This window comes from Myotis yumanensis, unplaced genomic scaffold (genome assembly GCF_028538775.1).
Source record: "Myotis yumanensis isolate MYYU_CA2020_CCGP unplaced genomic scaffold, mMyoYum1.0.hap1 SCAF_3, whole genome shotgun sequence".
In the NCBI taxonomy this organism is placed as follows: Eukaryota; Metazoa; Chordata; class Mammalia; order Chiroptera; family Vespertilionidae; genus Myotis; species Myotis yumanensis.
This window is the reverse complement of record NW_027223754.1, coordinates 151,722,958-151,746,774: the sequence shown is the minus strand read 5'-3', so window position 1 is coordinate 151,746,774 and position 23,817 is coordinate 151,722,958. Positions and strand designations below refer to the sequence as shown.

The window sequence follows — 23,817 nt, the reverse complement described above, 5'->3', positions numbered from 1 at the left end:
CACATATAGAAATTTTTTGATATTTGCAACCATAGTAAAACAAAGACTTATATTTTTGATATTTATTTTACATATTTAAATGCCATTTAACAAAGAAAAATCAACCAAAAAAATGAGTTGGCGTGTCACCTCTGACACGCGCGCGTGTCATAGGTTCGCCATCACTGTCCTAGGAGGTAATTCCCATATTCTCCATGGATCATTACTGGTTTAGAAAATGGCACTTGAGCCCTGGCCAGTGTGACTCAGTTGGTTGGGCATCATCCTGTGCACCAAAAGATTGCTGGTTCGAATCCTGGTCAGGGCACATGCCCAAGTCGCAGGCTTCATCCCCAGTAGGAGGCACACAGAAGGCAGCTGATCGATGTTCCGCTCTCACATCGATGTTTCTCTTTCTTTCTCCCCCTCCCTTCCTCTCTCTCTAAAAATCAATAAAAATATTAAAAAAGAAAAGAAAATGGCACTTGATATCAGTCATTGAATTTAAGTACTAACTTAGGGTTTTTCACCATGACCGGGGCTTTTGAATAGTATCTAGTCCTAGTAGGTCCATGCTCCTGCTTGCAGTTTTTGGCACCCAATCAAGATATTCCTTGGGGGCTGTGGATGGGGCCTGTCCCAAAGCTCTGTGTAGTGGCTGAGGGATATCATTAAAGAACTGAGACTAGTATGTTAGAGAGATTACAGCTTGCATGCCTGTCGGGCTTACCGAGGCCCTTTGAAAGAGGCTGCCCCTAGAAAGGTAGAACCACAGTCTGGTTTTTGTTTTTTTGTTTTTGCATAGACAACCACCTTGTGTAACATGTGAGTCTGTCGTCCTAGCCACAGTTGAAGTAGGAGAGGACACCTGGCTCAGAGGAGCCAATCTAGGCCTGCCCGGTGGCTTATGTCACAGTTTCATGTAAGAACTTTCCGAGGGACAATGGTGATAGAATCAAGTGTTCACCTCTAGGGCTACAGAGAGAGAAATGGCAGCTGGCCGTGGGAGCAGAGGTGGGAGAAACTATGGTTGTGGAACCGGAATTACTGCTGTGTTCTGAGACATTTCACGAGCAGCTGGGCAGTGGTGTGCTGGGGCTGGTCCTACAGGCCCGAGAGCTGGTGGTGGGCACCTCTTCAGAGACTCAGGTTGGTGGGAGTATTGACACCATAGTAATTGTTGTTTTTTTTGTGACAATCAGGTCTCCCTCCTCCAGATCTAGTTGATAAGCACTTACTAGCACACTACTAGGTTGGGGAAGAGATGGTATATAGAAAGCAGGGAAGGAAGTTACCTCCTCTGGGCCCTTTGTCTTAAAAGCAAACAGTGTTGAAAGTAATATGTTAGCATGATTGCTATTAAGATTATAATAAAAAAAAGGTATTATAGAAAACATTGTGAAATATATGATGTGAATATCCGTGGTTAAATTTACAAAACTCCCAGGAATGTGGTCAGAGGGTAGAGCCTTTCTAGTTCCTGGTATCTATCAAAGGCGCAGGTCCCAACCCTCAGGCCCACAAAAAGATGACTTGACAAGCCGGTTAAGTCTCTGGCCTTATTTCCACATGTATTCTTTACCCCTATTGCTTGAGGTAACCTGAGTGCACACCAGTTACTTAAAACCACAAGAGCCCAGTGAACACAGTTTTTGAATGCCGCTTTCTTTTAAAGCTGTAGAGGAAATGGGACCGATTCGGATGGTAAAAGAGTCAAATTAAGATAAACTTTGGGCCCTGACCGGTTTGGCTCAGTGGATGGAGCGTCGGCCTGCGGACTGAAAGGTCCCAGGTTCGATTCCGGTCAAGGGCATGTACCTTGGTTGCGGGCACATCCCCAGGAGGGGGTGTGCAGGAGGCAGCTGATCGATGTTTCTCTCTCATCGATGTTTCAATCTTTCTATCCCTCTCCCTTCCTCTCTGTAAAAAATAAATAAAATATATTAAAAAAAAAGAAAAAGATAAACTTTGGGATGAGGTCGGAATCCTAACAGCATTTCACCCCTTCCTGGTAGCATAATTTGCTTATCTATGCCTCTGTCTGTACCTGTAAAATAGGGATTAAAAAAAAATAAGTCAGAGATATCTATAAGGCTTAAATAAAATACCAACTGTGAAACATTTAGCATCGTGCCTGGCACTTATTATTCGCCCAGGAACTTCAGTTCTTTTATCCTCTCTTTAATATACTTATTCAGGCCTTTAGAATAGCTGTTGGTATTGCTCCCTGTGAGGTCAGCAGAGTTGATCCAATTAATTAACTCTCCAATTGTATTAACATGAATTAGGTTGCCCTAAGATTGCGTGCTTTATAATTTTACATTTTTGTACTTCAGGTCAACTAAAATATTTAAAATATAGCCATAATTATTACAATCATCTGAAGCAAGCTTTTCTCCACACTTAGGAAGCTCCTATATGTCAATCTACAAATGACAGCGCTCATTTTGCTTTTGTTTTTAAATAGTTACACTATGGGCAAAGAACTATGCTAGGTGTTGTGGGGAAAGTAAGAAAAACAGATGCTTATATAAAAACATAGTTAAATTTACAAAAAAGAGGAAAGGGAGGTAATACTCAAGAGTTTCCTGAGTATTCCCTTCCAACTACCCAGCTTCTAGGTACCTGAATTGAATAATGATGGGATGTGTCTTTTGGATCCCTTATTTACCAGATTAGTTTATTGACTGTTAGTTGACTTGGGTCATCTGCCTTTAGTCCCATTGTTACTGCTAGTACATGAAGGGGAACTCTCTCCCCTTGCCAGGGCTGTGGTGTTTCTCAGAACCAGATGATTTAAGGGGAGCCACTTGCAAATGGACTGGTTTTTGGCATATGGGCCTTAATACTTTGCCAAAATGGAATTTGTTTTGAAATAAAATTTATAATTTTCAAATATATATAGCATTTTCAAACAGTGTGATGTACAAATTACCATTCTTTAGTTCATGTTAGAATAACCCACACTCTAAATCTGTTTGACATTTACCCCTTAAGTATTTTGCATCAATAAATCATTTCTGCAGCATCTTAAAATGTTCTTAAGCAATTACATAACATTCTACATCCTCAGGGCCTGTCCCATTAGTGTGAGTGAAAATAAATAAATTACAGTAATTAAGACATAATTATGTTGTCTTGAAAAGCTAAGGGTCATTTGGACTTGATTCCTGGAGGAGTTATCAGTGCCAAAGAAAAGTCAGGGTACTACTGGCTTAGGCCTGTAATTACACATGTGGGACTGACATTTTGATCATGAGAGGTAGCACCTTTTGAATAAATTTCAACGTTGCCCTTAAGACAAGCTACAAGAAGTACAGAACTAGTGTAAGGGAGATGAAAGGAGGTTGGAGGCAGAAAGAACGGCAGGTCTAAACGTCAGCATTTAGGTTCTGTGAACAACTATTGTCCCTCAGCCTGCCTCAACTCCATATATGGTGTTCAAATATAAGTTTGGGAACAGCCCCTTTGTAATTCTGGCTAAGAAAACACACACACACACACACACACACACACACACACACCCCACGCACACACCCACCACACACCTGGTGCAGAAGGCCCCTCACCTGGAATGCAGGAGGGTGGTTTTAAGTATTATAATGCCTGCTTGTTGTCCCCAGGATGGCTCACCTGAGTGTGTGCATAACTGGAAGTGTGGCTCCAGTCGCACCCTCCCACACTTTCAGAGACGTATTTGCCAAATCTTTTATCCCCTCACTACCATAGCTCACAACTGATCAGGGGCAGCGCAAGAGTCTCCTCCAACCCGTAAACATCTCCCCACTGGTCCCGGCTCGCTGTCCGGCCTCCCGGTGGGGGCGCTCCTCTTTCCTACCCCTCCAGGGGTCTCAGGTGGGACCCGCGGGTGGGATGCCCGGCTCTGCACTTGGGCCCCCACGTTGGAAAGGGATGCCCCTGGCAGTGGGCTTCCCCTCCCAGGTCAGCCTTGGGCGGCTCTGGAGGAGGACCGGGAGGAGGAGGTGGGAGCTGGCGGCCGCCGAGGCCGGGCAGCCGGCTCCGTCTGCGGCGGGCGCGCTCGCCGTCCTCCCTCGCTCGTCTCCTTTGCTCATATTTGGACTCGGCTGCCCGTGCCCAGGAATTTCCCGTCATGCCTCCCGCCGCCCCGTCCGTCGCCCGGAGCCGGGGAGGGAGGAAGGGAGGCTCGGACAGCGGCGGCGGCGGCTCCCTGCTCCTTCCATGAGCCCGCGGCGGACCCTCCCGCGCCCCCTCTCGCTCTGCCTCTGCGTCTGTCTGGCCGCGGCCGCGGCGCGAGGAGCCGCGCAGCCCGGTAAGTTGGGCTCCGCTCCGCTCCGCCACCCGCAGCCCTCCCGCCCGGACCCTGCCAAGTTGAAGCGGGACCGCGACCCCAGTCCCGTGCGAGCGCCGGCTGCGCCCCCTGAGCCTCCTGCGGGACGCCCTCTCCCGAGCGCCGAGGGGCGCCGAGGGGCGCGGAGGAGAGAGCCCGCGGGCGGTGGGGGCGGCGGGAACCAGGTCGGGGCTGGTGGCTGCGCCCCGCCGACGGGCGGCGCCTGGCCGCCGCGCTGACACCTTATCCCGTCCCGGAGCGAACCTGAGCCCGCAGGGGCTCTCGCCAGGCGCGGGGCCCGGGAGAGGGGCGGGCGGGCGGCGGCCAGAGGCAGGGAGGGGACCCGCCCGGCTCGGGGGGCGCGGCGCTCGCGGCGGGGCTCCCGGAGCCCCCTGCTCCGCGCAGGTCGGCCCCGCTGAGGTGGCGGCTCAGATAACGGGCCGGGCGCGTGGGAAGGTGCCAGCCAGGCCCGCGCTCCCGCCGCGCGTCGGGGAGGGGCGCGCGCGGGGCGCCGGGGGCGCGGGGGCAGCGCGGGGACCCGGGGGCGGCAGGCGAGGAGAGGGGCGCCCACCGCCGGCCGGCTGCCCCCTCCGCGCCGCGGCTCGGGCTCCGGCGGGCCCGGCTGGCACTTAACAGGCCAGGACCACACCGAACCCCGACTTTGCCAGGTACTAGTTTTGTTTTGCTTTGAAGCGGAAAAAAGCATCGAAGTCTGTTTTTTAAGTTTTACCCTGCACCAACTATTTCACGGGAACTATGGGAACGAAAGGTGCCATTCCGCTGTTTGATGAGGACTATAGGCTATCAAGTGGGGCAGTTTTGAATTCTTAGAACAATCTTTAAGAATCGTTTTCTTTAAATCATGTGGCACGTATCAGAAAGGAATTTTTTAATATAAGATTATTATAAAAGTTAATTATTTGAAAGCACCCATACAGAGTTTAAGGTAAATGTGAAAGCGCATGAATTTTATATTTGTGATCAGTATCTAGTTATCAGAGCTCGGTTCTTAGTTTTGTCTGGCTTGAAGGAACAGAAATTGTAAATCCTCAGAGTTGAGATTCCTTAGGAAATTTTAGTTTAGTTTTGTTTCTGCCACCCGTGGACTAAACTGTTGCAAATAAGATAGGGCTAACAAATAGGACTCATACATTAGTGGAAAGCTGATTCTTAAGCTTAGGTTCTATTCAACAGTCTTTGGCTAGCTCTTCATATTTTTCCATTTGCAGCATTGTTGGCAAAATAGATTTTAAAAGTTAGTTTTTTTCTATAAAAAGTCTTAAGGATTTATGTAACTTACAAATTGTCAATTCAGATTAATGGGAGATTTAAAAAATATTTAACTTTTATTAAATGTGCAATTTAAAAATATTAATTTAAGTAATATCAATTTCATATTTGTTTCTGGCTAATAATATTTTTCAAAAAGACCTACTTTTTATGAAGTCATATTTTAGGAATAACTTTAATAGCACTTCTTGGGAAACACAACCAGTTCTAACCACATTGTATCAATGGTCTTCTAAAAAAAATACTGTGCTGCACCATAAATAGTGGATTGTGCAGGGAATAGATGTATGGTTTTTCTCCCTCAGTGATATGTTGACTTACCTAATACTGTTTACTGTAGTAAACAACCCTTGAAGACCAAATCCACTGTTCTGTGGCCCCTTGCCAGCAATAGTGAGTATCAAGTTTATATTTAAATGATTTAAACATTTATTCTTTTAATTTTGGTCCCACCTGACATATCAGTCTAATTTCTGGTGACTTTCATTAGGGCCTTATGTGCATGTCTCAAATTTTTTGTATTAAAATTAGAAGTATCTCTCTGCCATTTAGAATTTTGTCACAGTGCCTAAACTGCCTGTCTGCCAAGGTTGCAAGCATATATCATCTAGTTTTAATTCACACCCATTATTTGGCTTTTAAAGGTGCTTACTCTAATAACTTAACTAAAATGTTAACTCGTTAGGTTAGAAATCTTTACTCTTTTGCTAAAATCAAGTAACAAAATATAAAAAAATTATCCCAACAGTAGTTTTTATAGATTTTTCTAACATATTTACCCTTTTTTAAATTAAAAATAAATTTTCAACTATTAAAGAGTAACTTTAGTAAATAAAGTTGAAATAATGAACCACATGCTTTTAGGTTCTATCATAATCCGGTCACAGTCCCTTTGATGTTATCTCACCTTTGTTACTTATTATAGTTAAGGATTTAGTTGATGAATTTGGTTCTGATGTTTAACTTTCTTCTCAGTAAAATGATGAAGTTGGACATAGTTCCCAAGTTCCTTCTAACCGCAGGATCCTATAATACTGTTTTTGTTTATAGAATCCTGCAGAGCCACCCACTACATTGATTCAGACTTCTGATTGTCAACTCTGGCTTGCTATACATGTTAAACTGGTCTGCTTGTAGTCTGATGGGTGTTGGTCCAGCTTTAGGGGGCCCGGATCTGCCTCAGGAATGTCTTAATACCTGGCACATGCACACACCTGGACAGAGTTCCATAATATTAAGCTTCTGTGAATGTCTTCATGATACCAGAAAGTTCTAGTTACATCACAGGGTAAATGCCTAACAGCTCTTTGGGGATAGTTAAGCCCAGGCCCTAAGATGGTTTGGTATTCAGTTTTGGAATTTGCATCCGGGTTAGGGATACCACTGGAGAGAACCCAAACCTTTCTATGATTGGGAGGACTGTGGTGTTTTTTTGTGTGAGCATTCCAAATGAAATGCCCTATATGGAATTTCACCTTTTGATCATACCTCAGAGGAGGCTGATTTGGACTTACCCATCTATGTTATTCAGAATTAAATTGGCTTTCAATAGGAGGGTAATCAGATAGCTGTTTATTTAATTTGCCAGCTGTTAGCATCTCTGTTTGCTGTACAGAAATCTCAAGGCTTTTACTTAAATATTTCTGTTTTCTCTTTCCTGGGCATGATGGGTTTTACTTTTAAAATGCTCAGCACAATCCTGGGTCTCCGTTCACATATTCGTCTCTATAGCATATCAAAGTCATATTTATAACTTACAAATAAAGAGAAAGAAAAAGAAAAGTATGGGAAAGGTAGACCACGAATGAATCAATCAATTGACTTTATGGGGGATTTTGGTTATTTCATTATTTAAGCTTCTGCTACAAGTAACAGAAATGAACTTGAACTAGTTTTAGGAAAAAGAAAGGAATTTGACGGGAGCCAAATGCAGACAGACCTTATTAGGTACCAGGGACTGGACAACCTGCAACTTTTCCAGTCTCTAGTCGTTGCCTTTCTTTGCTTCATTGTTCTCTATTTGCTGACCATTTTAGTTCTGCTTTTTTGTATTCATGGTTGAATATGACTTCTCAGAGGCTCCTGAGTATTTACAGAGAGGCTTAATCATTTAGCCTTGATGCTAAACTGAGAGAAAGATGCCCTAGCCGGTTTGGCTCAGTGGATAGAGCGTCAGCCTGCAGACTGAAGGGTCCCGGGTTCGATTCCGGTCAAGGGCATGTACCTTGGTTGCGGGCACATCCCCAGTAGGGGGCGTGCAGAGGCAGCTGATTGATGTTTCTAACTCTCTATCCCTCTCCCTTCCTCTCTGTAAAAAATCAATAAAATATGTCTTTTTAAAATAAATAAATAAACTGAGAGAAAGAACCTAGCAGACACAGTTTGGGTCAAATGGTTAATCTAGATTTTTTTCTAAAGTCTCTTTTAATTCTAGACTTCTTTATAGAATGTAGTATAAACATTTACATGGTTTATTTTACATTATTACCATTTTTTATTATGGGGTTATTAGTCCTTGCAGTATATAATTTTTTCTTGATTGCAATGTGTGTGTAAAAGAGTGTGACCCTTTCCTGGGATCCTAGGATGTTAGATTGGTTATTCATACGGCTAGACCAGCACTGAAGAGAAAGCCTGTGGGGAATAAAGTGAGTGTAGCACCACATTCAAGAATTACGGCAGAGCTTGGGATCCATCTGAGTTGTGAAAATACTGCTTAACAACTAATCCATCCTGCAGAAAATCATCTGCATAATTTAAGAAATCCACTAGATTAAAATGCTAAGCTTAAAAACTCTTAAAAGTAAATTTATTAGATTTAGGCAAGATGGTGGCATACTTACATTCTCCCACAAGCACATCAAAATTACAACTAAACTACAGAACAACCATTATTCAGAACCACCTGACACCTCGCTGAATGGAAGTCCTACAACTAAGGATTTATAGAAAAAGCACATTGAGACTGGTAGGAGGGACAGGCTGGTCCCACACCCACATTTGGTGGATAAAAATCAGGAGGGATATCTTGGCTGAGGAGATCTCCACTGAGGAGTAAGGGGTCCGAACCTCACACCAGGCCCCCCAGCCCAGGGTTCCAGTGCCAGGAAGAAAGTCCCCACAATTTCTGGCTGTAAATACCAGTAGGGATTGTGGCTGAGTGAGACAGAGTGCTTCTGGAGTCCCAGGTGTTTCTCTTAAAGGGCCTACAAATGGACTTACTTGGACTCACTTCCTCTGAGCTTCAGTGCTGAGGCAGAAGCTTGAAAGGTACCAGGGACATCCAAGGAGGAACTGAATTGTATGGCATTGGGGCCAGGGCTGGAAGGACAGCTTTCTCCCAGACAGAAGTGCTGGCAGAGACCATTGTTCCTTTGCTAAATCCTATCCCCGTGGAGCCACAAGGCACCACATCTGAGTCTCCATCGACCTGGCTATCACTGGTAGCCCTGCCCTGGTAATTCCCTGAGACCCCACCCCACCCAACTTGTGGGCACACCCAACCTATTTCCAGTGGCATTTTCATATAAATGGCCTGTGTTGGCTTATGCTTCATTCACACTTTTCCTAAAATTTCTCAAAACAAGCAGCATCTAGCTTTAGCATGCCCCTTACCTCTTGCTAAGTGGCCATAGGCCTGGCACTAGCAGCAACTGGGCTTGGTTCACAGCTTGGCCTCTCCTAGGCACCTCAGAGACTGGCACAAGTAGCAGCCATCTGCAGATTGCTTTGTAGTTCATGCCCAGAGGCCCCAGGCAGAACAAAGTCTGCATTTGACCTTGGCCTGCTCCTCCCAGGAGGCTCCAGAGCCATTGCACCTGGTGGACAGCTTCAGACCATGTTGAAGCACCACCCAACCACCTCCACAAGTGACACACTCAAGGGGCAGACTTAGGAGACACCAAAGTAAGTCCTGCTCTATAGAGTGGTCTCCTGAATAGCTGATCCTCCATGGTGGTCAAAGCCAGTCCTTACAGATGATGTGCCTGGGTGTAAAACCCTCCCATTGACATGCCAGCAGTAATCAAAGCTCAACCACAACAGGAGGGTGTACATAACCCATATGGGGGATGTGGTGGGAGTGCACCAGGAGTGCCCAGCTCTGGTGAACAGGGTGGCTGTGCCACTGGACTCAACAGGACACCTACTACATTAGGCCACTCTACCAAGCCTGAGAGATGTAGCAGCTCGGCCTGGTACATAGAGACAAACAGAAGGAGGCAGAGAAACATGCCCCAGATGCAGAGTTCAAAACACTGGTTATTAGGATGCTCAATGAACTTAGTGAGAACTTCAACAGCAAAAAAGGACATGAAAACCATGAAAAAGAACCAGTCAGAAATGAAGGATACACTGAAATGAAGAATAATTTATAGAGAATCAACAGTAGAGTAGATAAAGCTGAGAATCAAACCAATAATTTGGAATATAAGGAAGCAAATGTCCAATCAGAATAGAGAGAAAAAAGAATCCAAAAAAAATGAGGATAGTGTAAAGAGCCTCTGGGATAACTTTAAGTGTACCAAATTTTACATCATGGGGGTGTCAGAAGGAGAAGAGAGACAGCAAGAAATTGAAAACCTATTTGAAAAACTAATGTCAGAAAACATCCCTAACCTGATGAAGGAAATAGACATACAAATTTTGGAGGCACAGAGAGATCCCAAAAAGATGAACCCAAAGAGGCCCACACCAAAACACATCATAATTAAAATGCAAAAAGGTTAAAAACAAAGAAAGAATCTTAAAAGCAGCAAGAGAAAAGCAGTTACCTACAAGGGTGCTCCCATAAGACTTAATCAGCTGATTTCTCAACAGAAATTATGCAGAACAGAAGGGATTGGTAAAAAATATTCAACATGATGAAAAACAAGGACCTACAACCAAAATTACTCAACAAAGCTATCATATAGAATTGAAGGACAGATGAAGAGGTTCCCAGATAAGAAAAAGTTAAAGAAGTTCACCACCACCAAACCAGTATTACTTGAAATGTTAAAGAGTCTTCTTGAAGAAGAAGAAGAATATGAACAATGAAATGGCAATAAATACATATTTATCAACAATTGAATCTAAAAAACAAAATAAATGAACAAGCAGAACAGAAACAGGCTTATAGATACAGAGAACATTTTGATTGTTGCCAGATGGGAGGGATGTTGGAGGGATGGGTGAAAAAGGTGAAAGGATTAAAAAGCACAAATTGGTAGTTACAGAATAGTCATTGGGATGTACAGCATAGTGAATATAGTCAATAATCTAATAAGTATGATGGTGTCAAATGGGCATGAGATATACCAGTATTGGGATGATCACTTAGTAAGTTACATAATGTCTAATCACTGGGGTGTACACCTGAAACTAATATAATATTGTATGTCAACTGTAATAAAAATAAAAGGAAGGAGACTTGACTTGGGGTGGTGAACACACAATACAATATAGAAATGTATTATGGAAATGTACGCCTGAAACCTATATAATTTTATTAACCAATTTCACCCCAATAAATTCAATTAAAAATAAAAATAAAATGTGATTTAAAAATCAGTAAATTCATTAAAACAAATTGTGATAATCAGAGACATTCAAAATAGTTTAGGGATGAAGAGTTAATCATTTAATATTTCTCTCACATATCTAGAATTTTCCATCTTTACCTTTCCTTTACAGTATTTCTGCTGCGTGGAATAATTTTCTGTCATAATCTATTGAAATGCTTAAGTCCTGGTCACATGGTATTTTGTGAAACTTTATCGTTTAGAATTTGTCATTTCCTTTTGCTTCTAAGACATTTTGTGCCTTGATTGGAACACTATTTTACCATCTTGCATTATAAAGTCTATATGTAGTCATCTTCTTCTCTGTACTGTAAGTTCTATTAGATTAATATTTCATCTAGGAGAATTCTGATAGGCTCTTAGGATCCATTGTCCCAGGTATAATGATTCCAGCTTTTTCAAATATTCTGAAGTTTTTATGAAATCCTGCAATGTCACCACCTTCCTTTGACATTGGAGCTCAGTCACACTGCTCTCCTTTCTCAGTCCTTGTCTATTTTCTAGATTTTACAGGCTTTCCATGAATATCCTAATATCCTGTGTGAGGATTGAATAAATAGAATAATAGCATGTTTTCCTGTAATCTGAGTTGGCATGGGGAAGGAGAGTATAGCAAACTCATGTGGAAGAAAAGCAACTTTTGTTGAGCACCCAATATTTAGATCATATAGAAAGGTAGGTATAGAAGAAAAAAAATAGAGCATATATGAAGGGGAAATAAAAATGCCATAGATATCTGGCTGTTAATTTTGTAGCCTGCTACATTGCCAAATTCATTTATTAAATCTAATAGTTTTTTAATGAATTTTCTATGTGTAACATGTTATCTGTGAATAATGACAGTTTTACTTTCTTCTTTCCAATTTGGATGCCTTTTATTTTTTCTTCTTGTCTGATCACTATGGCTAGAACTTCAGTACTATGTTGAACAAGAGTGGTGAAAGCAGACATCCCTGTCTTGTTCCTGTTCTTAGGGGAAATGTTTTTAGTTTTTGCCCATTGCATATGCTGTTGGCTATAGGTTTGTCATATATGGCCGTTATTATGTTGATTTATGATCTTTCTATTTCCACTTTGCTGAGAGTTTTTATCAAAAAAAGGATGTTGGATTTTGTCAAATGCTTTTTCTGCATCAATTGATATGATCATGTGATTTTTGTCTTGCAATCAGTTTATGAGATGTATCACATTTATTGACTTGCGAATATTGTACCAGCCTTGTATCCCTGCAATAAATCCCACTTGGTCATGGTGTATGAACTTTTTAATGTATTACTGGATCCTCTTTGCTAATATTTTATTGAGGATTTTAGTATCTATGTTTGTCAGGAGTATTGGCCTGTAATTGTTTCTTTCTTTCTTTGTTTCTTTCTTTGTTTCTTTCTTTAAAAATTAAATCTTTATTGTTCAGATTATTACAGTTGTTCCTCTTTTTTCTCCCCATAGCTTCCCTCCACCCAGTTCCCACCCCACCCTCTGCCCTTACCCCCCCCCCCCGCCACTATCCTCATCCATAGGTGTATGATTTTTGTCCAGTCTCTTCCCACACCCCCCACAAGCCTTTCCCCGCTGAGAATAGTCAGTCCACTCCCTTTCTATGCCCCTGATTCTATTATATTCACCAGTTTATTCTGTTCATCAGATTATTTATTCACTTGATTTTTAGATTCACTTGTTGATGTGTATTTGTTGTTCATAATTTGTATCTTTACCTTTTTCTTCTTCTTCATCTTCTTAAAGGATACCTTTCAGCATTTCATATAATACTGGTTTGGTGGTGATGAACTCCTTTAGCTTTTCCTTATCTGTGAAGCTCTTTATCTGACCTTCAATTCTGAATGATAGCTTTACTGGGTAAAGTAATCTTGGTTGGAGGTTCTTGCTATTCATCACTTTGAATATTTCTTGCCACTCCCTTCTGGCCTGCATAGTTTCTGTTGAGAAATCAGCTGACAGTCGTATGGGTATTCCCTTGTAGGTAACTGAGTTTCTTTCTCTTGCTGCTTTTAAGATTCTCTCTTTGTCTTTTGCTCTTGGCATTTTAATTATGATGTGTCTTGGTGTGGTCCTCTTTGGATTCCTTTTGTTTGGGGTTCTCTGTGCTTCCTGGACTTGTAAGTCTATTTCTTTCACCAGGTAGGGGAAGTTTTCTGTCATTATTTCTTCAAAGAGGTTTTCAATATGTTGCGCTCTCTCTTCTTTTGGCACCCCCATAATTCGGATGTTGGTATGCTTGAAGTTGTCCCAGAGGCTCCTTACACTATCTTCATATTTTTGGATTCTTTTTTCTTTTTGTTTTTCTGGTTGGGTGTTCTTTGTTTCTTCGTATTTCAAATCTTTGACTTGATTCTTGCTTCCTCTAGTCTGCTGTTGGAACTCAGTATAATATTCTTTATTTCAGTCAGTGTATGCTTAATTTCTAGTTGGTCCTTTTTCATAACCTCGAGGGTATCACTAGATTTCTTGAGGGTCTCACTAAATTTATCAGCGGTTTCTAGAAAATTCTTGAAAAACCTTATATGTGTGGTTTTGAACTCTATATCCAGTAGTTTGCTCTCCTCTATTTCTGTCATTTGTGACCTGTTTCTTTGTCTCTGCATTTTTTATGCTTCCCTGTGTTGATAGAGTGGCTTTCTGTGCTAGGTGTCCTATAGGACCCAGTGGCTCAGCCTCCCCACTTACCTGAGGTGGACACTCTTGGTGCACCCCTTTGTGGGCTTTGTGCACAGTCTTGTTATAGTTAAACCTTGATTGTTGTAGGTAACACTGGGAGGAATTGACCTCCAGGCCAATTGGCTGTGAGAATCAGCTGTGTCTACAGTGGGAGAACTTCTGTGCTGGAGATACCCTTCTGGGGCAAGACTTGCTTCAGTGGGGCTTTGGTGCTCACTGAGTCTGCCCCCTGAGTGTGTCCCTTATGGATCTGAGGAGTTGTAATCTGGATGGTCCCACTCTGCCCTCTGGGTACACTGGCTCTTGGATCTCTAAGGAGGTGCTAATTTAGCCTCTGCCTGAGGCTACCCAGCAGGAGCTACGGAGAGATCTGCAGATTCCTCTTCTTTGTTTGAGGTTTGGAGGTGCCTAGATGAGGCCCAGCTGTGAAGCAATGCAAGCTGCTGTGGGGCCATGGGCCTTCTTTTGGATGAGCTGGGTCTCTCTAACTCAGCTGCAGTTTGTTAGGTAATTTTAGATTGCAAAGGGCCAGGTCTTTCATATGCAAAAGCCTCTGGGCACAGCTTGGGTGGGGCAGGGTCTTAGGGAATCAACAGTGCAGAGCAAGCAGCTATGGCTGCTTCTCAGTCCTACCCTAAGAGGCCCCACGTCTCAGTGTCCTGCAGTAATCACTGCAAGCACCTCTGAGAGAAAGCTGCCCTCGAGTTCCAACTGATGCCAGACAGTCCAGTTTCTCCCCGTATGACTCTGGGTCCCCAGAGACTCGCCCAGAACTGGAGTTCAGAGCAGTTGGGAGCTTGAGACTCCCTCCCGATTGAAAAAGACAACCGTGTCCTCAGTTGCCAGCCCTTTCCACGTGCACCTCTGTACCTTTGCACTTTACTTCCGCACCTCCTCTGAGTCTCAGTGTGCTTTTCTCTTTCCTTCTAGTTTTAGAATTTCCACTCAGCCAGCCTTCCTGTGGTTCTGGATGATGTCCGTTTTGTCTTTTAGTTGTATTTTTGAAGTGGTTGTGCGAGGCAGCAATTTCCGGTGTTTACCTATGCCGCCATCTTGTTTTCTCCTGTAATTCTTTCTTTGTAGTGTCTATCTGGTTTTGGAATTAGGGTAATGCTGGCCTCATAAAAAGAGGTTGGAAGTGTTCCTTCCTCTTGAATTTTTTGGAATAGTTTGAGGAGGATAGGTGTTAGTTCTTTGAATGTTTGGGAAGCCATCCGGATCAGGGCTTTTACATTTTTATACACCAATAATGAACTTTCAGAAAGAGAAACTAAAAAAAAAAATCCCATTTACCATTGCAACAAAAAAAACCCAACAACACCTGAGATACTTAGGAATATACTTAACCAAGGAGGCAAAAGTATACCTATACTCGGAAAACTACAGTACATTGAAAAAGGAGCTGGAGGAAGATATGAACAAGTGGAAGAACATACAATGTTCATGGATTGGTAGAATCAACATCATTAAAATGTTCATACTAGCTAAAGCAATCTATAGATTCATTGCAATCCATGTTAAAATACCAACAGCATATTTCACAGATCTAGAAAAAATACTACATAAATTTATTTTTTAAAATTATTTTTTATTGATTTGAGAGAGAGAGAGAGAGAGAGAGAGAGAAACATCAATGATCAGAGAGAATCATTGATTGGCTGCTTCCTGCACATTCCACACTGGGATCTAGTCTGCAATTGCAACCCAAGCATGTGCCCTGACTGGGAATCAAACCATGACCTTCTGGTTCATAGGTTGACACTCAACCACTGAGCCATACCAGCTGGGCAAACACTACAAAAATGAATATGTAACCAAAAAAAAAGACCCCCAAATAGCCTTAGCAATCTTGAGAAAGAACAAAGTTGGAAGAATCACAATACGAGATATCAAGTTATACTACAAAGCCACTGTACTCAAAACAGCCTGGCATTGGCACAAAAACAGGCATATTGATCAGTGGAACAGAACAGAGACCCCAGAAATTGACCTAAGCCATTATGCTCAATATTTGACAAAGGAGGCAAGAGCATACAATGGAGTAAAGATAGTTTCTTTAGTAAATGGTGTTGGGAAAATTGGACTGGTACCTGCAAAAAAATGAAACTAGACCACCAATTTACACTATACACAAGAATAAACTCAAAATGGACAAAATGTAAGTTGTGAAACCATAAAAGTCTTAGAAGAAATCGTAGGCAGCAAAATCTCAGACATCTCTCTTAGCAATATGTTTACCGATACATCTCCAAGGGCAATGGAAACTAAGGAGAAAATAAACAAATGGGATTACATCAAAATAAAAAGCATCTGCACAGCAAAAGAAACCATCAACAGAATGAAAAGAGAGCTCACTGCATGGGAGAACATATTTGCCAATGATACATCCAATAAGAGGTTAATTTCCAAAATATACAGGGAACTCATACAATTTAACAAAAGGAAGACAATCCAATTAAAAAATGGGTAAAGGACTTAAATAGACACTATTTAGGTGGGCATACAGAAGGCCAAGAGATATATGAAAAAATGCTCAAAGGTACTAATCATCTGAGAAATGAAAATTAAAATGACAATGAGGTATCATTGCAAACCTGTCAGAATGACTTTCATCAACAAATCAACACACAACTAGTGTTGAGGATATGGAGAAAAGTGAACCTTAGTACACTGGTGGTGGGAATGCAGACTGGTGCAGCCACTGTGGAAAAGAGAATGAAGTTTCCTAAAAAAATTAAATATGGAAATCCCATTTGGCACCCAGTAATCCCACTTCTAGGAATATATTCTAAGAATCCTGAAACACCAATCAGAAAAAATATATGCACCCCTATGTTCATAGCAGCGCAGTTTACAATAGCTAAGATTTGGGAACAGCTGAAGTGTCCATCAATGGATGAGTGGATACAAAAACTGTGGTACATTTACACAATGGAATACTAAGCAGCTATAAGAAAACTCTTACCATTTGCAACAGCATGGATGGACCTGGAGAGTATTATGCTAAGCAAAATAAGCCAGTCAGAGAAAGATAAGTATCACATGATCTCATTCATATGTGGAATCTAATGAACAAAATAAACTGATGAATAAATAGAACCAGAGACATAGAAGCATGGAATAGACTGACGAATTTCAGAGGAAAGGCAGGGGTAAGGGTTAGGAGGGGAGTGATTAACCTCGGAACTTATATGCATATATGCATAACCCATGGACACAGACCACAGAGTGGTGAAGGCCTAGGAGGAGCAGGTATGCAGTGAAGGAGTCAATGGGAAAAAAACACAAACAAAGGGGACATCTGTAATACTTTCAACAATAAAGATAAATTTAAAAAAAGGGAATAGCTATGCCTAATTCCACCCAACCATCTTAAAACATTATGATGATGAAACAATTGTAAATCCAAAATCTCTGATAATTAAAAAAAAAAAGAAGGGGAAATAGTGTGAAGACAAAGTATAAAGATGGAAAATTAGGTTTGGCCTAAACCATGGAAAACTTTTAATGCTTGGCTAGGAAATTTGGACTGCACCACCAAGTGAGTAAGCTATGAGATTGGAATTTTTTTGGATCCTTGAAATGTCATGATCAGAGTTGAATTATAGGCTATAGTATCTAATAGTTCATAGGATAAATTAAACTGGGAAAGAAAGCAGTGGGCCAATAAAGAAATGTTCTAAGAGTTTTTTAGAGAATGAAGACTTAAACTGGGTAGTGCACATAGAATTGGAGAATGTTGCTGAGGTAGATTGGACAGAAATAAACAATTCATTGGATATGAGGAGAGGGATGAATAAAAGATGAGGTTAAGGCTAGACAATTGAGAGAATGTGAACTCAGAGCAGGGTTGTGGGTGGGGGTAAAAAATAAGTGTTTAGATTTATTGCATTTGAGGTGCTGGAAGAACATTCATGTGGAGAAGTGTAGTAGAATTGGAAATGTAAGACTAACTTGGAGATACCAGGGCTGGAGATAAGCATGTATAAGTAAGGAAGGTTAAAAATGAAGGGGAGAAGAAAACGTGTTTACTAGAAAGAGGAAGGGCACAGGAAATGCCTAAAAAGGAGATACGATTTGAGCTGGCTTTGAAAAATGCCCAGTGTATGGCATTCTGTCTGTGAACTCTGTTTAGGGGACATCACATTTACACATTCCAGTATCTCGTAAAGTGTTACCTGCCAGATTCCTATACATGTGAGATGGCCATCGTGGCCACTCATACCCAAGACTGCTGACACTTGGCAGTGATCACCTGGAGCAGCATTGTTACCTGGCATTTGTGTGATTGGATTACTCAGCTACGTGCTGATTTGAGAACAGTGGGACAGTTTCTTGATACCTGACTTTCTGAAGGAAAATGGGTTGAATTTACTTTACTGAGAGGGCTTTCTGTGCACAGACTGTAGAGGTTTATAAAACATGGAGCTGAAATAGAGAGAATACTGGTATAGGAAATGTGTTCTCAAGGGCCTGGCTTCCTGACCAACTGTCAATCCTGATTCTACTTTCTAAAAATAATACATTGTTAATAAATTTTCTGAAGTGACATGTTTATGTTTAGTATACAGGAATAAGAGCAATTACTAACTCAGTTTTGAAAAGGTGATCCTCCCATATTCTGCTTGTTGTGCTTTTTTAAGCTGTGGACTGAGAAGATACATAATCGCAAAAAGCCACTATAACATTTGAAATCAGTTTTCTTTAAAATATAAAAGCATTCTCACATGTTTGGACAGTATACCTATGTGGAAACTATGACTTATAGAGTCTATAGACAATAGTTGCCTTCTTGCTTTGTGGATACTCAGGGAGGTTCTGCTCTCAGCTTTCAGCCACTCATTGTGGCTTTACTTTTGTTTAAAAATTTGAGCCATAACTGAAATTTTGGAATGACAGGAAAACTCAACATCCTCTTAAAACAATTGCTTGTTTTGTGCCAGGCAATGGACTTTACTATTATGTCAAGACTGGGCTATCAAACGGTCTCAGGAATTAATATATGGATAGTTTTAGAAAATTATATTTTCAGGTATATGAGCATTATTCTTAGGTCTATCCTACCACTTTTAATATGAAATTTAGTAGATGATTTGCATACAGCATATACTTACAGAAGTCTCATTTTGGCCATGGCATAACTGCCTTTTGTTACTATACTAGAGGCCCAGTGCACAAAATTCGTGCATGGAGGTGGGGGTTCCCTCAGCCCAGCCTGCCCCCACTCCAATCAGGGACCCCTTGGGGGATGTCCGACCACCAGTTTAGGCCCAATCCACTCTCACAATCTGGGACCGCTGGATCCTAACCACTCACCTGCCTGCCTGCCTGATTGTCCCTAACCCCTCTGCCTGCCTGCCTGATTGCCCCTAACCTCTCTGCCTGCCTGCCTGATCACCCCTAACTGCTTCTGCCTGCCTGCCTGATTGCCCCTAACCTCTCTGCCTGCCTGCCTGATCGCCCCTAACTGCCCTCCCCTGCTGTCTTGATCTCGCTCCTAACTGCCTCTGCCTGCCTGCCTGATTGCCCCTAACTGCCCTCCCCTGCTGGCCTGATCGAGCCCCCAACTGCTCTCCCCTGCCGGCCTGATCTCACTCCCAACTGCCTCTGCCTGCACGATCACCCCTAACTGCCCTCCCCTGCCGTCCTGATCTCACCCCCAACGGCCCTCCCCTGCTGACCTGATCTCGCCCCTAACTGCTCTCCCCTGATGGCCTGATCGCTCCTAACTGCCTCTGCCTGCCTGATCTTGCCCCCAACTGCCCTCCCCTGCCTGTTTGATCTTGCCCCCAACTGCCCTCCCCTGCCAGCCTGATCTCACTCCCAACTGCCCTCCCCTGCCGGCCTGATCTCGCCCCTAACTGCCCTTCTCTGCTGGCCAATTTGGTTCTGATTGGTCAGTTTCTATGCCAGTTAGTCTCAAAAGCTCCGCCTCCTAGGCAGCCGTTGGCTCCTTACATTCACCCAGATTTAGTTCTGATTGGTCAGTTTCTATGCCAGTCAATGTCTCTGACCTATCAAAACAGGGCCTGATCAGAAAGGCGGGGCTGTGGAGGCCTGGAGAGAAATGGAGGCGCAGCTGTTGACCAGGCCGGGAGAGAAAGAGAGGCAAGTTCTGATCAACGGCTGCCACAGAGGCTACAGATCAGACCCTGCCTCTCTCTCTGCAGGCCTCTCTCTGGGCCTGATCCTCAGCCTCCTAGGCAGTCAGTGCTGGGTCGGGGTGCCCTAAGCGGCCAGACTTCTGGTCTGGTGGAGCCTTCGGTCGTTACGACCCTGACTCTTTATTATATAGGTTACGCAATGAATCTTTATGGTTTCTTGAGTCAGCTATTTTATTTAAAGGCCAAAAAACAAAACAAGACAAAACACCAAAAACCCCACAAGTAAACATAAAACAAACACACAAAAATACCTCAATTAGTCCTTTTGGAAGTATGTTAAACAATCTGGGCGTGGTTGGGGTTGGGAAAGGTCTACAGTGACTACTATAGATGGATACTTATTTATTTATTTTTTAATCCTTACACAAGGATATGTGGTTTTTTTTAATTGATTTTGAGAGAGAGAGAGAGAGAGAGAGAGAGAGAGAGAGAAACTTCAATGTGTGAGAGAAACATCCATTGGTTGCTTCCCCTTTGTGCCCTGGCTGGGGATCAAACCCACAACCTAGGTATGCACCCTTACTGGGAATTGAACCCACAACCTTTTGGTGTACGGGACCATGCTCCAACCACCTGAGCTACCTGGCCAGGGCAGATGGATACTTATTTTATCTTAGATTAGTGGTATGTAAGTAAGAAAGGGTTGGCCGTATCTCCCTATACACAGTCTAAGACCGTGGTCGGCAAACCGTGGCTCGTGAGCCACATGCGGCTCTTTGGCCCCTTGAGTGTGGCTCATCCACAAAATACCACGTGCGGGCACACACGTACAGTGCGATTGAAACTTCGTGGCCCATGTGCAGAAGTTGGTATTTTGTGGAAGAGCTGGTATTTTGTGGAAGAGCCACACTCAAGGGGCCAAAGAGCCGCATGTCGCTCGAGAGCCGCGGTTTGCCAAGCTGCAGTTTGCCGACCACTGGTCTAAGAGATTAGTTAGACAGGATAATGGGGGAGGGGCCACAGTTGGCCTTGGAGTTCTGGTCCCACAGTAATTGAGAATGAAAAATAAAAAGTGCATGCATTGTAATCTTGTTCCTGATTTCTTGGTGTGTGAATATGCCTTCTAGTCAGACCACCTTTGGGAGCCAGGAAGTGGATAGGTTGAAGGCAGAGGATGTTTACCTATGTTCCGAGCCTTTTTAAAAATTGCACACTCATGAGCGTATTTGCATCCTTGTGTATATGTTCATGTTGCCAGGGAGTCAGTCTAGTTTGATGAAAAGAACATTGGAAGACTGGATTTTCCTATTCTTGTTCTTGCCTAAGGCCACGTAAGCTCCTTGTTGGTTTTGCTTTAAGATTCTGTAATCTACAGGTTGTCTAAAAGTCTTCAAATAGCTTTCATAATTTTTAATGGATACATGATTAATAAATTATACAAGATTATGTCTTGTTATGTTGGGTTTGAGTTGTCTGTTTTGTGGAATTAAATATAAATGTTCTGTGACTAAGATCTTACGTTTGAACTTTGTAGGCTAGTGTGCCCAGTAACTTGATCCATAAGCAAAGTTACATAACCCGTTTAAAGATTTAGTATTTATTTAGAATATAGATTACAGTGTATTAGAAACATCATATTAAATATCCCATCAGAATTAATGGCATTACTAGATATTATGTCAGTTGTTCTAAATGTACAGCAAAGAATTGCTTATTTAGGCTTGATGATACATCATTTGGGAAAAGTCCTTTTTTAACAGGGTACACTGCCATAGACTTTGCCTTTGACCATCCTAGAAATATATTTGACTCTTAAAACTAGTTAATTTGGTTTTATCATTCAAGAAGAAGATTTTCCCCATTGATTTTTAAAGAAAAAAACTTTACTTATTTGATAGGTTAAAAAACAGTATCTTCTTTTTTTTTTTTTTTTAAAGTATCTTCTCTTGTCTTTAAATTGTCTCAGTAAGTTTTTGCCCCTTTATTATAAAACATTTTACTCAAACAAAAAGAATCTGTAGTATCTACATAAATAATAATTTTTAAAATCTGGGAACCCCCAACCAGCACAAATGGAATATTGAAACTGCCTGTGCGACCTTGACTGGCCACCATATTTCCTCTGCTCTGAGGTACCCATAGTCACACATTTGTGATTATCACTTAAAATAAATGACAACTGATAAACTCTTGCTTTCCTTACAGTTTTATCATTGATATGTCTCTACATACTTTATTGTTTAGTTTTGCGTGTTATGGAACTCTATATAAATGGTACCCCCCCGCCCCCCGTGACATTATGTTTGTGTTATCCATACTGGTGTATGTAACTCATTTTTAAAGATTAGCAGTTTAAAATTATCTATGTGTTTTTCTACTTTTAATGTATTTCTGCTCTTTGCACGTTTATCCATTAGGATTCTTGTGTTTTCCTATGGAGTCAAATATTTGTGTTTTCTCCCATTACTTTTAAGTGTCAACATCCATATATTAAATAATAACAATAATGATAGTGGTAATAATAATAGCCTATATTCCCAAACAGATCTTACAATGAGCCAGGCACTAGTCTAAGTTTTTATTATTTACATATTATTTAATGCTCACGGCAACTTCATGAAGAAGGTACAGTAGTATCCTGATAACGCATATATTAAGCTTAGGGCCTGATGTACAGTCATTCAGTAATTTGTGTAACTATTATTTGAATGTAAGCAGTCTGGCTCCAGATTCCATGCTCTTAATCATAACACTGTTCTAACTCCTATGCAGCCTTTTCTTTTAATTATATTTTCTCCCTTTAACTTTTGAAGATATTAAATGTTTCTGTCACATTCAAAAGAAATGACCCTAGTGTGATGTTCAAATTAGTTCTCCTGTATAACACCAATTGCTTAATGTCATGCCACAGTTTAATTTGCTTCATGGTTAGACTATGACTTTTTAAAAAATATATATTTTATTGATTTTTTACAGAGAGGAAGGGAGAGGGATAGAGAGCTAGAAACATCGATCAGCTGCCTCCTGCACACTCCCTACTGGGGATGTGCCTGCAACCAAGGTACATGCCCTTGACTGGAATCGAACCTGGGACCCTTCAGTCCAAGGGCTAATGCTCTATCCACTGAGCCAAACCGGTTAGGGCAGACTATGACTTTCTTATACAAGTTTTTACCCCAGTTCTCTGGGATTTATTATTGTTTTTTATTTATAACGAGAGGCCTGGTGCATGACAGATTCGTGCACCGGTGGGGTCCCTCGGCGTGGCCAGTGGGGATAGGGCTGAAACTGGCAGTCCAACACTGCCTGCCGCTCCTGCCTGCTGCTCCTGCTCACTCTGGCCCTGTGGTGCCTGCTGCTGCCACTTGGTAGGCTCGCTGCTGCTCTGCTGCGGCCTCTGGGCTGCGGTGGCCAGCCATGAGACCTGCATCTGGTGCCTGTTGGTCAGCTGAGTAGTGCTCCTGCTGTGGGAGCGCACTGACCACCAGGGGTAGCTCCTGTGTCTGCCCCCTAGTGGTCAGTGCATGTCATAGCAACCTGTCAACCTGTCAAATGGTTAAACGGTCACTTAGGCTTTTATATATATAGACTAGAGGCCAGATGCACAAAATTCATGCAAGGGCCTTGGCCCTGGCCCTGGCCCCCGCCCGCCGCTGCTTGGTTGGGGGCCTCTGCTGCCTCTGCCTTGGCTCCTGCCCACTGCGGCTTTGTCCAGAGGAAGGACGTCTGGTCTAATTAGCATATTACTCTTTTATTATTATAAACTGGAGGCCCAGTGCACGAAATTCATGCAAGGGCCTTGGCCCTGGCTCCGGCCTGCCGCTGCTGCGGCCGGGGGCTTCTGCTGCCTCTGCCTCGGCCCCTACCTGCCGTGGCTTTGCCCGGAAGGAAGGACGTCTGT

General features: G+C 42.5%; 1 protein-coding gene across 3 annotated transcripts in view; it reads left to right on the top strand.

Annotated features, from left to right (window-relative positions):
• The first annotated feature begins 4,100 nt into the window (after positions 1-4,100).
• MSRB3 (methionine sulfoxide reductase B3) overlaps positions 4,101-23,817 on the top strand; it is a 192,419-nt gene continuing 172,702 nt past the window's right edge. Inside the window, exon 1 of one of the 3 annotated variants that reach the window (XM_070409794.1) lies at positions 4,101-4,270. In XM_070409794.1, coding sequence (XP_070265895.1) covers positions 4,180-4,270 — 91 coding nt within the window. In that variant the 5' untranslated portion in view covers positions 4,101-4,179. The remainder of the gene's footprint in view (positions 4,271-23,817) is intronic. The other 2 variants (XM_070409795.1, XM_070409793.1) reach the window with 2 other exon arrangements.